This window comes from Capricornis sumatraensis, chromosome 10, assembly GCF_032405125.1.
Source record: "Capricornis sumatraensis isolate serow.1 chromosome 10, serow.2, whole genome shotgun sequence".
NCBI classification, from domain to species: Eukaryota; Metazoa; Chordata; class Mammalia; order Artiodactyla; family Bovidae; genus Capricornis; species Capricornis sumatraensis.
In genome coordinates, this window is record NC_091078.1 from 56,299,817 (window position 1) to 56,315,113 (window position 15,297).

The 15,297-nt window shown below is 47.3% G+C and overlaps 1 protein-coding gene across 1 annotated transcript in view; it reads left to right on the forward strand.

Moving 5' to 3' along the window:
- Window positions 1-15,297, forward strand: part of TRANK1 (tetratricopeptide repeat and ankyrin repeat containing 1) — a 76,842-nt gene that overhangs the window by 52,826 nt on the left and 8,719 nt on the right. Inside the window, exons 16-20 of the mRNA XM_068983094.1 lie at window positions 620-776; window positions 4,609-4,697; window positions 6,786-6,889; window positions 8,004-8,136; window positions 13,952-14,097. Coding sequence (XP_068839195.1) covers window positions 620-776; window positions 4,609-4,697; window positions 6,786-6,889; window positions 8,004-8,136; window positions 13,952-14,097 — 629 coding nt within the window. The remainder of the gene's footprint in view (window positions 1-619; window positions 777-4,608; window positions 4,698-6,785; window positions 6,890-8,003; window positions 8,137-13,951; window positions 14,098-15,297) is intronic.

Genomic DNA, 15,297 nt, shown 5'->3' on the forward strand with positions numbered 1-15,297 from the left:
ACCCAAGTCTCCTGCATTGGCAGGCAGGTTCTTTACCCCTGAACCACGAGAGAAGCCTCCTGACCACTAGACTACCAGGGAATTCTCACTGCTCCGATTTTTAAAGTAAGTTACAATAGGAACTTCCCTGGTGGTCCAGTGGCTAAGATTCTGCTCCCAATGCAGGGGGCGCGGGTTTGATCCCTGGTCAGGAACTAGATCTCACAAGCTACAACTAAAGGTACCACGTGCTACAACAAACACCAAGTGCAGTCAAATAAGAAAAGACATTTTGAAAAGTAAGTTACAGTCATTGGGTAGGATGTAAGCATTGGGGTAAACTGAGTGAAAAATGCATGGGACCTCTCTGTAGTATCTTTGTAACTTCTTATGAATCTGTAATTATTTCAAAATGGACAAGCACAGCAGGTGCAAGGGTGGGTCAGTACTATGGGTACCCCTTGCTAGAGCTTCCCCGTCCTGTGGCCTCGGGGAGTTCCCCACATGTGCTCAAGTCTGAGCTGTACTTTGTAAAACTTACTATTTGAATATTTCTCCAAAATTGGAGTAAGCCCGTTGAAGGGAGACACCCTGTACTGTAGCCTGAAGACTCAAGTCTTTGCATCGATCTTGTCTTTAGCTCCTCAACGGGGAGCTGAAGCAGCTGTACACGGCCATCACCCGGGCTCGGGTCAACCTCTGGATCTTTGATGAAAACCCAGAGAAGCGGGCTCCTGCATTCAAATATTTCATGAAGAGGAAATTTGTCGAAGTTGTGAAAACGGATGAAAACAAAGGTGAGCACTCAAAATATTCTGGCTGTTGGCGAGAAAGCATGTTCAGCTGCTCTATGGCCAGGTATAAAGGGTATAGTTTTGGGAAAGCACTTTTTTTCCATATTCTTCTGAGAAATGAGTGTTCCTCTTCATTGCTGAAGTTCACGGGAGAGTGGGGTTGTAATGAGATTGGGAGCGTTGACTCCTTCAGGAAGAACTTCTATTTGTCCTTTAAAGGTGAGAGTCACGGGCAAAGGTTAGAGAAAATAGGCTTTATTGGAAGAAGACAAATTTCTGTGGGCTTTTGGGCAGCTGATTGGCAATATCTATTAAGATAAAGAAAGCATGTACCTTTTAACCCAGTGATTCCACTTCTAGGGATCCATCCAGAGATACTCTTGTATAAAATCTCCAAGATAACAATACGTGCACCATTACAGCCCCACTGGTAATTATAAGAAACTAGATACAACTGAAGTGTCCTTGAAGGTGAAACTGTTCCCAGTGGTTCCTCTGGTGTTGGACTGGTGGGTGTGAGGTTGTTAATTAGATACGAACCTCTTTAACTTTTCACCATCATACCCTTCTGTGCTTTTTGCAGTGTTTTGGTTTTTTTTTTTAGACCAACATTATCATGTATTGTTTTCATAATTTACAAAAGCTAACTAATTAAAAAATGGAATCAAGTTCTCCTGATGGGATAACTAGGAGAGAAATAATCAACTCTCGTGAAGAAGAAAACTGTTCTCTTTCTTGGGGGGAGGCTGGCTCCTCCAAGCCAGGGTGAATTCCTCTAAAGATGGGAGCAAAGTCCCAGGCTCCACAACAGACCAGTAAGCCAGTTTTATGGAGACTGTTTCCCGTTCCAGCCAAAGGCTCAGTCGGGGACTGGGGTTGGACGCTCTGTTTCTGGGGCCTGAGCCTGGTGCTATAAAGGGAAAAATCGAAGATTTGAGCGTAAGCTGCCTTCTCGTTAGAACTCTCCACCTGTATAGCCGCAGGGTTTAATTCAGCTCCTACTTTCTCTCCTCGGCCTCCACTTCCTCAACTGTTAATAAAAGCAAAATGAGTGGGTTGGCCTACCATGGTGGTTTTTATTCTTTCCGGCAGCTCATAGTCACTTTTATGCTCACAATCTGGCACCCATTATAGGAGATCATCAAGATAGGACATTTTTAAAATTCTTTTTATTTTATATTGGAGTATAGGTGATAAACCGTGCTCTGTTAGTTTCAGGTGTAGAGCAAAGTGATTCCGTTATACATATACACGTATCTATTCTTTTTCAACTTCTTTTTTCCATTTAGGTCGTTGTGTAATAATACAGTTCCCTGTGATTTACAACAGGTCCTTATTGGTTATTTCAAAGATAGCAATTTTGTTTTAATTTAAAAAATTCAAAATGAAAGAGGATTGCTATTTATCTCTTGGCTGCGTGAAGAATACAAGAAATCCAGCGTTCGTTGTGAGTTGTCAGCTGCACGTGGTAAAGTCTTTGAGGACAGCTGTTTCTACCATGCGGGGAACTGGGGATGAGTGTGGTGACCTTGCAGTTGGGGGGCTTCTTCACTGCACACCGGCAGAGGTCACCGGCCAGATGCAGAGATCCTGCAGGGCTTTGCTGCAGGAATAAGATGTCACCTGGGCACTCAGTGCACATGGTGTCACAGCCAGATGCTGCACAGTCAGCTTTGCACACAGCGCATGGCACCAGGGAGGGTCAGGCTGCAAGGGTTAGCATGTGCCTTCTAGAGAGCTGGCCTGGTTGACAGTCATTGCCCCGGGGGTCTCAGATCGTTCAGGCTCAGATTTGGCTGTGGCATTTGCCAGAGAGTCAGCGTTTCACATGTTTCGTGAAGCTGTGGCTCGGAACCCCCAGGGAGTGTCGAACCCCGGCTGACGATGCTCGGGGGTGGTCAAAAGGGGAGGCCCAGTACAGTCACCACCAGCTGCTGAGGCTCATAGACGGGACCCACATGAGGTGGATGCGGTAGTCTGTATCCACCAACAAGAATGTGTCAGACTGTGGGAATCCCTGGGTGGCCCAGCGGTTAGGACTCTGCGCTTTCACTGCTGAGGGTCCAGGTTCAATCCCTGGTCAGGGAATTAAGATCCCATAAGGTGCGTGGCCAGAAAAAAGAAATAAAGAATGTGTCGGGTTGCTTCCTGTGATGAGGGCAAAGTGCACATTTGGAAATACTGTCACATCCCGTCACCTTGTCCCTTGCTAAAGCCCAGCATGGGAGTTTGCCAAGAGCAATGTGGCTTTGGGTTTTCAAGGAGGAATTAGAAATTACTGCCTGTCTTCTAATTCATGGCCACAGGAAAGGAAGGTAACACAGTTCAAAAAACAAAAGAGTGTCCTTTCTCACCCCCACCTCCTTCTCCCCAAACCCTCCATGACCTGGCTTGGTAAGCTAAACTCTGTGTTACATGACTGCTAGACAGACAGCACAGGTGTTCATCTGTTCCAGCTGTCCCAACAAAGTACCACAGACTGAGTGGCTTACACAGCAGAAATTATTGTCTCAGTTCTGGAGGCTAGAAGTCTAAGATCAATCAAGCAGTTAGTGCTTCGGTTTCTTCTGAGGCCTCTCTTCTTGCTTGTGTACTCTCCTTCCTCTGTGTCAGCTCCTGGTGTCTCTTTCTATGTGTTAATCTCTCTTTTCTTTCCTATTTTTTGGCCACACCACACGGCATGCAGGATCTTAGTTCCCCGGCCAGGGACCAGACCCGTGCCCACTGCAGTGGAAGCTCAGAGTCTTCACCACTAGATTGGCAGGGAAGTTTCTATAAGGATTCCCTTCTTATGCTTAGTCACTTGTGTGGTTTCCATGTCACACTTCGGTTTGCGACCCTGTGGACCATAGCCTTTATTTTCTTGGTCTGTAGCTTTACTGCAGCTGTGAAATTAAAAGATGCTTGCTCCTTGGAAGAAAAACCATGACCAACTTAGACAGCATATTCAAAAGCAGAGACATTACTTTGCTGACAAAGGTCCATCTAGTCAAAGCTATGGTTTTTCCAGTAGTCATGTATGGATGTGAGATTTGGACCATAAAGAAAACTGAGAACTGAAGAACTGATGCTTTTGAACTGTGGTGTTGGAGAAGACTCTTGAGAGTCCCTTGGATTGCAAGGAGATCAAACCAGGCAATACTAAAGGAAATCACTCCTGAATATCTATTGTAAGGACTGATGCTGAAACTCCAATCCTTTGGCCACCTGATGTGAAGAACTGACTCACTGGAAAAGACCCTGATACTAGGAAAGATTGAAGGCAGGAGAAGGGGACGACAAAGGATGAGATTGTTGGATGGTATCACCTACTGGATGGACATGAGTTTGAGCAACTTCGGGAGTTGGTGATGGACAGGGAGGCCTGGCGTGCTGCAGTCCATGGGGTTGCAAAGAGTCAGACGTGACAAAGTGACTGAACTGAGCTGATTGGGCCATGGCATGCCAGGCTCCTCTGTCCATGAGATTCTCCAGGCAAGAATACTGGAGTGGGTTGCCATGTGCTTCTCCAGGGGATCTTTCTGACCCAGGGATAGAACCTGTGCCTCTTATGGCTCCTGCATTGCAGGCAGATTCTTTACCACTGTGCCACCTGGGAAGCCTGCCCTTTTACTTATAAGGATGCCTATCAGATTGGATCAGGGCCTGCCCACATGACCTCCTTTTACCTTAACCACCTCTTTAAAGACTCTGTCTCCAAAGATAGTCAAACTCCAAGCGACAAAGTTTAGGGCTTCAACGCTTGAAATTTGTCACAGCAAAATCGAGCCATTAACAACAGGTTTCAGTGAAGGAATCTGCAGAGAGGCAAACCCACGTTTCTCTTTCCTTTTAGACCTTGATGATAGCATGTTTGTTAAGACCTCGACCCCTGAGGAGTGGATCGCACAAGGAGATTACTACGCTAAACACCAGTGCTGGAAGGTAAGTGGTGCGTCTGCGTGTCCTGGGGTCTCATCGGGCCTCACCAGCTGGTCTCTCATCCCTGCATTCGTCACCGGGACGAGGGGGTCATGGGTCATGCTGCTGGTGCTGCTCTTGCCTCTGTAACATCAGGTCACCCGCCGTGCAGAAAGCTCCCTCTCCTCCTCCTCCCCCTGTACAGTCAGGACAGCCTTTCATTTTGACCAAGTGCCAACAGATGATTACAAGAAGAGGGAGGGTCCTGGCCTCTGCCTGCTGAGGAGTCCTATCGGGAGGGACGGGGAACAGGCTGCACTCCCCAGGGGAGAAGCTGTAGAGCTGCTCCATAAGGGGAATGGGAAGCGTGAAAGCCTGTGGCTACCCCTGCCGTCAGGCGTGAGGGAGGAGAAGGCAGGTTGCACTGTTGTGTGTCTGGCTGTGTCAGGATAGGATTTCCATAAACCTGCAGCTGCAGAAGTTGACTGAGCCCCGAGCTGTATTCACTGCCCATCCTTCTTGTAATTGGCAAGGAACATTAAGCACCTGGCTGTTGTTATAAAACCAAGACTTTTTTTTTTTTTTTTCAGAGAGGGGATATGGAGGGACTGTGAGCAGTGGGTAGTGGGTATGAAATAGGAAAACTATATTCACTCTTTCCCTTACTCCCTGCAGAACACAGCTGGTGTTATACATGTTGCCCATGGATTTCCAATTCTTTATCCCTTTGAAAATACCTTTTGAATGTTTACCTCTAAAATCTTTCGAGGGGAGCAGCACGGATGAGACTGTTATAAAAAGCCTCCTGCTCACCTGAGTTTATTTTGGCTCTGCACAAGGGCTTTGGGACTCAGGAGGCGTACCGATTTTGGCTGCATGTCAGTGAGTGTCCCAGAACCACTGTACAAATGGAAACCCCTTGAGATTCGTTCACTGAGCATATTCCTGTTGAGCAGTGAGCCCTGCATTGTGTTTAGGTCGGGGGGCTGTGACGGTAGGCATGACAGATGTACAGAAGAGGGCACAGTGCTGGCTGTCCCCTGTGTCATAGATTAATGACCAGCTGCCTTCAGAGCCACCTGTCATGCATGGAGAGGCCAGGGAAGGCTGCTTTGAGGGGAGCCTTGGGCTGGGACCTGTAGGACACATGAAGTTAACCAGGCAGAGGAGGGATGGAAGAGCATTTCAATCAGAGGGAAGAATGTGTGCAAAGGCCCTGTAGCAGAAAGGAGCATGGCACGGGTCAGCAATGAGAGGCGGCCCACAGGACTGGGGAGTCTGGGACAGAGAGTCTGGGGTGGGGGTAGGGGGAGAGATGATGTCCTCTCCAGGACACCAGTAAGTTCCACTTAATCCTTCCCTTCCCCACCCTGAGACCTAATCTCTACATGCTGGGCAGAACATGAACTTCTGCCTTGGAGACACGATGTCAGCAGCTTTCTGCCAGCAGGACACAGGCCGACTCCCCTGGGATAGAGATCTGCCACTTTCTGTTTGCTCCACCCAGGTCTGCATGTGGCAAAGTTCTGGTCAGTCATCTTCTGGGATGTGTGTTGGGACAGCAGCTCTGTCCCCATTTCTACCCATGCCCCACCAATCCTGCCCACTAGCCTTGTTTGTTACCGACTAGAGGGGACCTGTGTTGCACCCAGAAAAGCCGCTGGGTGACCTTGGGCCAGTTTGTTCATGTCCTTGACCTGAGGATGCTATCAAATACAGTGAGAAGGATGAAATATCTCCTGCATGGCTGTTGAAGATGAGATGAGAGTGTTGTTATGGTGACCTGTAAAAACATGTCTGAAGTGCCTTTTCCATGGCTTCTGGGTGTTACCAAAAAGAAGCTTTGAGTCTGAAGTGTTAACCGTGAACTCTGTTGGGCTTTATCCTCTCTGGCTGTTTTCGTCAACATCTCAGCATCTTCTTGCCCCTCCTCTTGAATTCAGCTTCAATGAGGCCCCTCCTCTTGAATTTGGCCACAGTGAGGCCCCCTCCTCTTGAATTCGGCTGCAGTGAAGCCCAGGGCTTTGTGCCAACATGGAACAACGCACGCTCTCTTATTCCTGCGTCCTCTCCATGACCTTGCTGGGAATAGAAACCTTTGGTCTATTCCAGGTTGCTGCCAAATGTTACCAGAAGGGAGGGGCGCTTGAGAAGGAGAAGCTGGCTCTGGCCCACAACACTGCCCTGAACATGAAGTCCAAGAAAGTCAGCCTCAAGTAAGAGTCCTGGGGGGAAGGGGGTACTTCCTTGGTGGTCCAGTGGTGAAGACTCTGCCTTCCAATGCAGGTTGTACAGGTCTGATCCCACATGCCTTGAGGCCAAAAGCCAAAACGTAAAACAGAAGCGATACTGTAACAAATTCAATAAAGTCTTTAACAATTGTCCCTAGATGTTCATTAACAGCTGAATGGCTAAAGAAGCTGTTGTCCATATATACTGGATACTACTCAGCCATAAAAAGGAACACATTTGAGTTAGTTCTAATGAGGTGGATGAAAAGTGAAAGTTGCTCAGTTGTGTGCGACTCATTGCAAGCCCGTGGATATACAGTCTATGGAATTCTTCAGGCCAGAATACTGGAAAGGGTAGCCTTTCCCTTCTCCAGGGAATCTTCCCAACCCAGAGATCAAACTCTGGTCTCCCGCCTTATAGGCAGATTCTTTGTTGGCTGAGCCATAAGGGAAGCCCAAGAATACTGGAGTGAGTAGCCTTTCTCTTCTCCAAGGGATCTTCCTGACCCAGGAATCGAACAGGAGTCTCCTGCACTGCAGGCAGATTTTTTACCAACTGAGCTATGAGGGAAGCCCTAATGAGGTGGATACAGAGTGAAGTAAGTCAGAAAGAGAAAAGCAAATACCACATGTCAACACCTATATACAGAAGCTAGAAAGATGGTACTGATGAACCTATTTGCAGGGCAGGAATAGACATGCAGACATAGAGAACAGGCTTGTGGACAAGGGCAGGGGGAGGAAGGAGGGGTGAGATGGAGAGAGCAGCATGGAAACATACACCACCATATGTAAAGCAGCCAATGGAAATTTGCTGTATGACTCAGGGAACTCAGACTGGGGGTCTGTAACCCAAAGTGATGGGGAAAGGTGGGATGTGGGAGGCAAGCGCAAGAGGGAGGAGACATATGCTCATCTATGGCTAATTCATGTTGATGAATTTACCAATACTGTAAAGCAATTATCCTTCAATTAAAAATAAATAACTTTTAAAAACAAAGAGTCTCAGGGGTCATTTCAGGCTTGCTCTGATGGGAGCCGCCAGTTCAGTTTATTGGTGTCGTACCCCATGAAACCCTGTTCTGTTTCCCCTTCCCAGGGAAAAGCAGGTGGAGTATTTGGAGCTGGCTAAGACCTATTTGGAGTGCAAGGAGCCAAAGCTGTGTCTTAAGTGTCTGAGCTACGCCAAGGAGTTCCAGCTGTGTGCCCAGCTCTGCGAGCGGCTGGGAAAGGTACGCCCGGCCCACAGCTGCTCCTGGGAGAACTGAGCTCCACTGGGCAAGTGGAGGGGGGACCCCAGCCTCCCTCCTCCTCTATCAGGGAGGGCTCCTGTCCTCCCAAGAGAGAGAGGTTGGCCGTGTTGACTCTGTGGGTGGCCCTTCTCTCTCCATTTGCTCAAAGATTTAGATGGTTCCACGGACTGTGTGCGTGTGTGTTTGTGTGTCCATGTCTCTACGAACATTTGTGACCTGTTGTTAACCACAGGGAGGCCACATGTTCACATAAGGGAAAACGGGTTTTCAAAGAGTCCTGCCTTCTCTTTTTCTGTGTTCAGTCTGGAGTCAGCCTGGGTGGACGGTCTGGCTCATACATGGTGGTTTCTCTGTGTCCCAGCACTTACTCTAGGTCTGCAGGGACCAGTCTGGCAGCTGCTAGCCACAAGTGGCTACCTAATGAAACATTTAAGTTAATTAAACTGTAATAAAGTCAAAAATTCAGTTCCGAAGTCTCCCAAGCCACATTTCATTGCATGCTGTGATGGAACATGTCCATCATTCTAGAAGCGCCAGTGGAGAGATCTGGTGTCCAGGACACAGGACTAACAGCCTGGTCAGCCATGCAAAGCACAGACTGCTGTTGTCTGTAATGAGATGAACTCCCAGGGCGAGAGAGTTTTATGGCCATTTGGCATTGCTCTGACATCCGAGTGGTGATGATTTTCTTAAAGATTCATCTGTCCTCCTTTTTTATTGAGATATAATTGATGTGTATCATTATATTGGTTTTAATTGTACAACAGTAATGATTCGACTCAAAGATACATTACACAATGATCATGACAGTAAGTTTAGTTAATGTCCATCACCACGCACAGCGACAGTCTGTTTTTCTTATGACGAGAAAAATCTAAGATCACCTTCGTTTGTATGTGGGAGCTGAAAAATAAAACAAATGAACAAATATGATGAAACAGGAACAGAATCACAGCTATGGAGAACAAACCAGTGGTTACCAGAGAGGAGTGGGAAAATAGTTGAAGAGGATTAAGAGGGACAAACTACCAGGTATAAAATCAGTAAGTTACAAGATACAATGTACAGCCCAGGGAGTATAGCCAATACTTAATAGTAGCTATGTATGGAGTGTAATCTGTAAAAATATCAAATTCAGGTGTTTACACCTGAAGCTAATATAATATTGTAAATAAACTATATTACAATAAAAAAATTTCTTTAAGATCTACCCTGTCATCAACTAATCAAATCCTGTACATGGAGCAGTTCATTTCAAATTAAGAAAGTTTTACTGACGTATAGCTGAAGTACAGTGATATTAATACTAACAGTGCTCAGTGTAGTGATTCACGATTTTTAAAGGTTATACTCTATGTATAGTCATTATAAAGTACTAGCTCTATTCCCCATACTGTACAAAACATCCTGTGGCTTATCTTATACCTCTTAACACTCTACTTCTCTCTCGCCCCTCCCCCGACTCTGGTAGCCACTCCTTTGTTCACCATATCTGTAAGTCTCCTTTTATGTTTTATTCCCTGGTGTGTTATATTTTTTTAGATTCCACATGTAAGTGATATCATACAGTATTTTTCTGACTTGTTTCACTTAACATAGTGTCCCCAAGTCCATCCATGTTTCTGCCAGTGGCAGAATTTCTTTCTTTTTTATGGTTGAATAGTATTCCACTGTGTGTATGTACCATATCTTTATTCAGTCATCTGTGGATGGACGCTTAGGTGGTTCCCATATCTTGGCTACTGTAAATAATACGAAGCAGTTCGTTTTACTGTACCTGTTGTGGTGGGTTGGATGTGCAGCCATCTGGTCCTTACCACAGGTGCTGTATTTCTGCCTGCATTGAGCATTAAACCCTCTAGTAGGGAGCAGAGTGTCCGTGTCTGTATGTGAATTGGAGGAACTCCTGAACCAAGGCTTTGGGCAGGGTGGGGGTGGTACCTACTGGGAAGTTTGAAGTGTGGCCCCCAGTCAGTGTCAGAAAAGGTAAGATGATCCCCCCTCCCACGGCTCGCCCCATGTGTACTATGGTATGTGACTCATTAGGATGTGGGAGAAGGGGGTGGAACGGGGACTTCAGTGTGGGTAGGAAGTTTGAATAGTAAGATTCCAGGAGCCAGATGGTTTCCAAACTCTCCATCTTCCTTTGTCTCCCAGCCTCCAATCTCCACAGCACCGCCTTGGGCCCTAAGCGGTGACAGCTGCAAGGGACAGGCCTGAACCTGTCACTTTTCCCTGTTTGCCTGGCAGCACCTGTGCAGGCTGAGCCAGAGACCCCATCCTTGTCTGCTCATCTTGCCTCCCCAAGGCTGCCAAGCTCCGCCTCTGAAAATGAGATGGGGTCCAGGAGGGCAGATGTCCAGCCCGTGTCCCTTTCTACGACCTCAGTCCCTTCAAGATGTGGAGGCCACCCTGTTCCTGGAGACATGCCTGCCCGCCTTCCTTATGTCCCCAGGGTTGACCATTGGGGCCACCTCCTTCTGCCTTCTCTCTCTAGCACATTCCAGCATCTCGGAGCCCCATCCGGGGAAGAGTCTGGTCCCTTTCTTTGCTCAAGCCCCTCCCTGGAAGGATGTTTGTTCAACCCTCAGCCAAACTAGCCAGCATGATACAAATTGACCATCTTTTGCAAAATCCCTAGGTCTGTTCCCTGCCCCCAAACACGTGCTGATCCTGGGGAGAGGGTGTGTGTGGAGGGCCTGTTCCCTGCCCCCAAACACGTGCTGATCCTGGGGAGAGGGTGTGTGCGGAGGGCCACGGGGGCAGGAGGTTTCCTTTTAGGGATTCCTCTGCCTTGCCTGCTTGCTGCCTCTCTAAAGAGCAACACGGTTTCCCTGGAAACTGCTCAGGGCCCTTGCTCTGGGTGCTGGAGCCCAGAGACCCACTTGGGGGCCTGCTTAAAACAATCAGCCCTCCTCTCTCTCGATCCAATTGGGTGCACGCTTGCACCTAACGGCGCCTGTGTTCACCCCAGGGGTTTCCTTCTGAGTAGTCAGCCTTGTTGAGGAGAGGAAAAGGTGGCTAGAGGTTATGATTATCGAGATTATGAAGATGGGTCTGGGAGTTCCCTGGTCTGTGAGGTCTCTGGATGTAGCAAAAATGCACACCTGAATCTTGTTCATATTTTGGCATTCTGTGTCGCTTCTCTTGTTAAATAAAACCCAGCTGAGTTTATTAGAGGGTCTCGCATATTGCATTTTTTGGTCCCAGTTTGATTCTGTTTTCTCTTTGGAACACAGATGCAGCCAGTCAAGTTAGGAAATGAAATATTCAACAAATAAGTAGACCCCCCGCTCCCTCCCGGGGGTGTGCCCAGTACTGTGGGTGCTTGGCGACCAGCAGGCAGCAGAGCAGGGGCCTCTGCCTTTGTAGTTTCCCTTTCTAGTGTGGGAGGGAGATGCCAGAGCCAGTAGTGTAGTACAGAAGATGTCTGCAGGGATGAGGGCTGGCAGAGGGGACAGAGGATGTCAAGTGTTGGTTGGTGTTTTTTTAAAGAATCTTTTTTTAAATGCGGACCACTTTTAAAATCTATATTGAATTTGTTACAACATCGTTTCTGTTTTATGTTTGGGTTTTTTTGGCTTTGAAGCATGTGAGGTCTTAGCTCCCCAACCAGGGATAGAACCCGCCCCCACCCCCCGCTTGCATTGGAAGACGAAGTCTTAACCATTGGACCCCCAGAGAAGTCTCATGGTGTTGCTGTTTGAGATGGAGGCAGGGTCAGGGAGCTGACTTTTGCACAGAGATCACGATAGCTGGAGGGCGTTGTGGACAAAAGCCCCCAAGGTGGGAGAGTGTGGTCGAGTTTGAAAAACAGCAAGGAAGCCAGTTTGACCAGAGCAGAGGGAGTGGGGTCAAAATGGTAAAATGAGCCAGAGAGGATGGCTAGAACAAATCAGATAGGATCTCGTGGTTCATGGTGCGCTCACTCGCGTCTGGGACTGTAGCCCTTGAGGCTTCTCTGTGCATGGAATTTCCCAGGCAAGGATGCTGGAGAGGGTTGCCGCTTCCTCCACCAGGGGGACCTCTCTGACCCAGGGATCAAGCTGCATCTCTTCCGTGTCCTGCGTTGGCACCACATGGGAATCCCCAGTCCATGGTATGAATGCTTGCTAGGTCACTTCAGTCGTGTCAGTCGCATCTGACTCCATGCGACCCTAAGGACTGTAGCCCACCGGGTTCCTCTGTCCATGGGATCCTCCAGGCAAGAATACTAGAGTAGACTGCAGGTCCATGATAGGGACTGGATTTGTTCAGGCCTGAGGGGGAGCCAGTGAAAGTACTGATTGGAGGAATGATGTGAAACAACTTATTGGAATAAGAGAGCTCAGTAGGCAGTGAGAGCAGAAGCAGAAAGACTAGTTCGGAGGGTCGAGTAGTGGCTTAGGCTCAGATGTTTTAGCTTGGATTGCCTCCTGGTGGTGCAGGTGCTGAGAAGTCCTGTCCAGTCCAAGAAATGTTGGGAGAGCCAAGTCAATGGGATTCAAGATTCCCCCACTCCAAATTTCCAGCTCATGCCCTTTGTCTAGTTTTCTCGAATGTCTTTTTCTTATGTTTGCAGGAATCCATCTTATGTTCTAGACCCGCCTACTCTTGTATAGTAACCAGTGGCCACATGTGGCAATTTATATTAAAATTAACTAAATTAAACTTAAAAATTCAGTCCCTTGTTTGCACTGTTCACACATTCCCCGTGCCCACTGTTCACATGTGTGCCTAGTTGTTCAGTCGTGTCTGACTCTTTGCGACCCCATGGACTGTAACCTCCTCTGTCCGTGGAATTCTCCAGGCAAGAATACTGGAGTGAGTGATCTTCTGCAGGGGATCTTCCCAACCCAGGAATCAAACCCAGGTCTCCCCCATTGCAGGTGCCCCATCTGAGCCACCAGGGAAGCCTCCACATGTGTCTAGTGGATACAGAATTGGACAGATAGATGGATAAACAGATATAGAACATTTCCATCTTCACAAAAGGTTGAACAGTTTAGATGTGCAGTTGACCCTTAAACAGTGTTGGTGTTGCTCTGACCCTCCACACAGCTGAAAGTCCATGTGTAATTTACACTTGTCCCTCCGTATCTGAGGTGCCTGTGTCCTCAGTTCCACAGCAGGAATTCAACCAACTAAAGACCGTGTAGCACTGTAGTACTTATTACTGAAAAAAAGAATCTGTGTATAAGTGAACCCATGAAGGTCAAATCTGTGTTGTCAACTGTAATCAAATCCATCAATATCTCCCCCGAAGTTTGTGTGTTTTGAGTTTTGTTGAAGACTTTCTTGACCTCAAAGTCAGCGATATTCTCATACATTCTCCTCCAATGTAGCTTTCCTGGTGGCTGAGACAGTTAGGATTCTGACTGCAATGCAGGAGACTTGGGTTCGATCCCTGGGTCAGGAAGATCTCCTGGAGGAGGAAACAGCAACCCACTCCAGTATTCTTGCCTAGAGAATTCCATGGACAGAGAGCCTGGAAGTCCATGGGATACTAAAGAGTTAGATAAGACTTAGCAACTAACACACACGCACGCACACACACACTCCTCCAATAGCTTTCTCACTTAGACCTTTAACCACCCGGAGCTTCTATTTGTGTATGGTGTGAGGTTGGAATTTCACTTTATTTTTCCTCATGAAAAGAATTAGTTTTCCTAAATTACCTAGGTTTGAGTGTTTTCCACTGGATTCTAACAGATTCCAGACATACAAACATCCTCTTTATTATTTATGGTTTTAGTTTCCTTTTAAGATGAAAAATTGTTATAAATATTCTGAACAAAATTTTACTCTGTCCTAGGTAAGAGATGCCGCCTATTTCTATAAGCGAAGTCAGTGTTACAAAGATGCTTCCCGATGCTTTGAGCAGATTCAGGAATTTGATCTAGCCCTGAAAATGTACTGCCAAGAGGAGCTGTTTGAAGAAGCTGCTATGGCAGTGGAAAAGTAGGTGGTTTTGTTCTCTTCCTTCCATTTCTCCATCCCCAAGCCCTACCTTTCCATTGCTCCTTGGGGAGGTGTTATCTTGCTCTTCTTTTTGTTTTTATCCCCCATGAGGCTTGTGGGATCTTACTTCCCCGACCAGGGATCAAACCCGTGCTCCCTGTAGTGGAAGCATCAAGTCGTAACCACTGGTCCACCAGGGAAGTCCCTATCTCTTCTGAAGTGGCTTGACCAGTCACCCTCCTTACACTTGAGTGGTGGCCTTGGTGCTGAGTCAAGAGTTCCTTGAACACAGTGTCATGAGGAGAAGGGGCAGAAGAAGATGAAGGATGTATTGCAAGTATGTATATCACATGCCCAGCAGTTTCCTGTTGATGGTTCTGACCTCTCCACCTTTACCAGCTGAGTTGACAGTTTCACTGATGTGGACGGATAGAGGTCAGAGCACTAGTGGGCAGTCAGGGTGGTGGTTCATCGTGATCTACCGGCAGACACCCAGCCAGGCACTGATACTTGTGTATATCACATGTATGTCCACATGCCCGTAGCTATAGGACACACAAGTTTCATACATGACCTAGAGGAGCCTCCTTGAGCCTAACTGATGTTCCAGAGATGAAGTGGAGACAGATGGGGTTAACAGCTGATAAGGACTCTAGAAAACATCAGACCTCCTGATGCCTCCTGGTAGGAGGTCTTCCAGGTGGAAGGAGACAGCTAGAATTGCAGAGGCTGCTGTTCTGCATTTCTGCTCAGCAGCTCCTGGAAAATTAAGCTGTGGCTTGGTTCCGTATTTTCTTTGCTTTCTACCAAATTATACATGTGACAAAATGAACGGGATTGACCAGGTGTTCAAACTTTATATTTTTAAGTTAGCATTTATTAAAGTGTATCATATATTTTTAAAAAGCACGTAATAATTACACTTGTATAAAGAAAAGAAAGAAAGTGAAGTCACTTAGTTGTGTCCGACTCTTTGCAACCCCATGGACTGTAGCCTACCACGCTCCTCCATCTATGAGATTTTCCAGGCAAGAGCACTGGAGTGGGTTGCTGTTTCCTTCGCCAGGGGATCTTCCCGACCCAGGGATCGAACCCGGGTCTCCCGCGTTGTAGGCAGACGCTTTACAGTCTGAGCCACCAGCGAAGTCCACCCTTGTATAACCAGCACCTAGATAAAGAAATTGAGTTTTATGTTTAGAA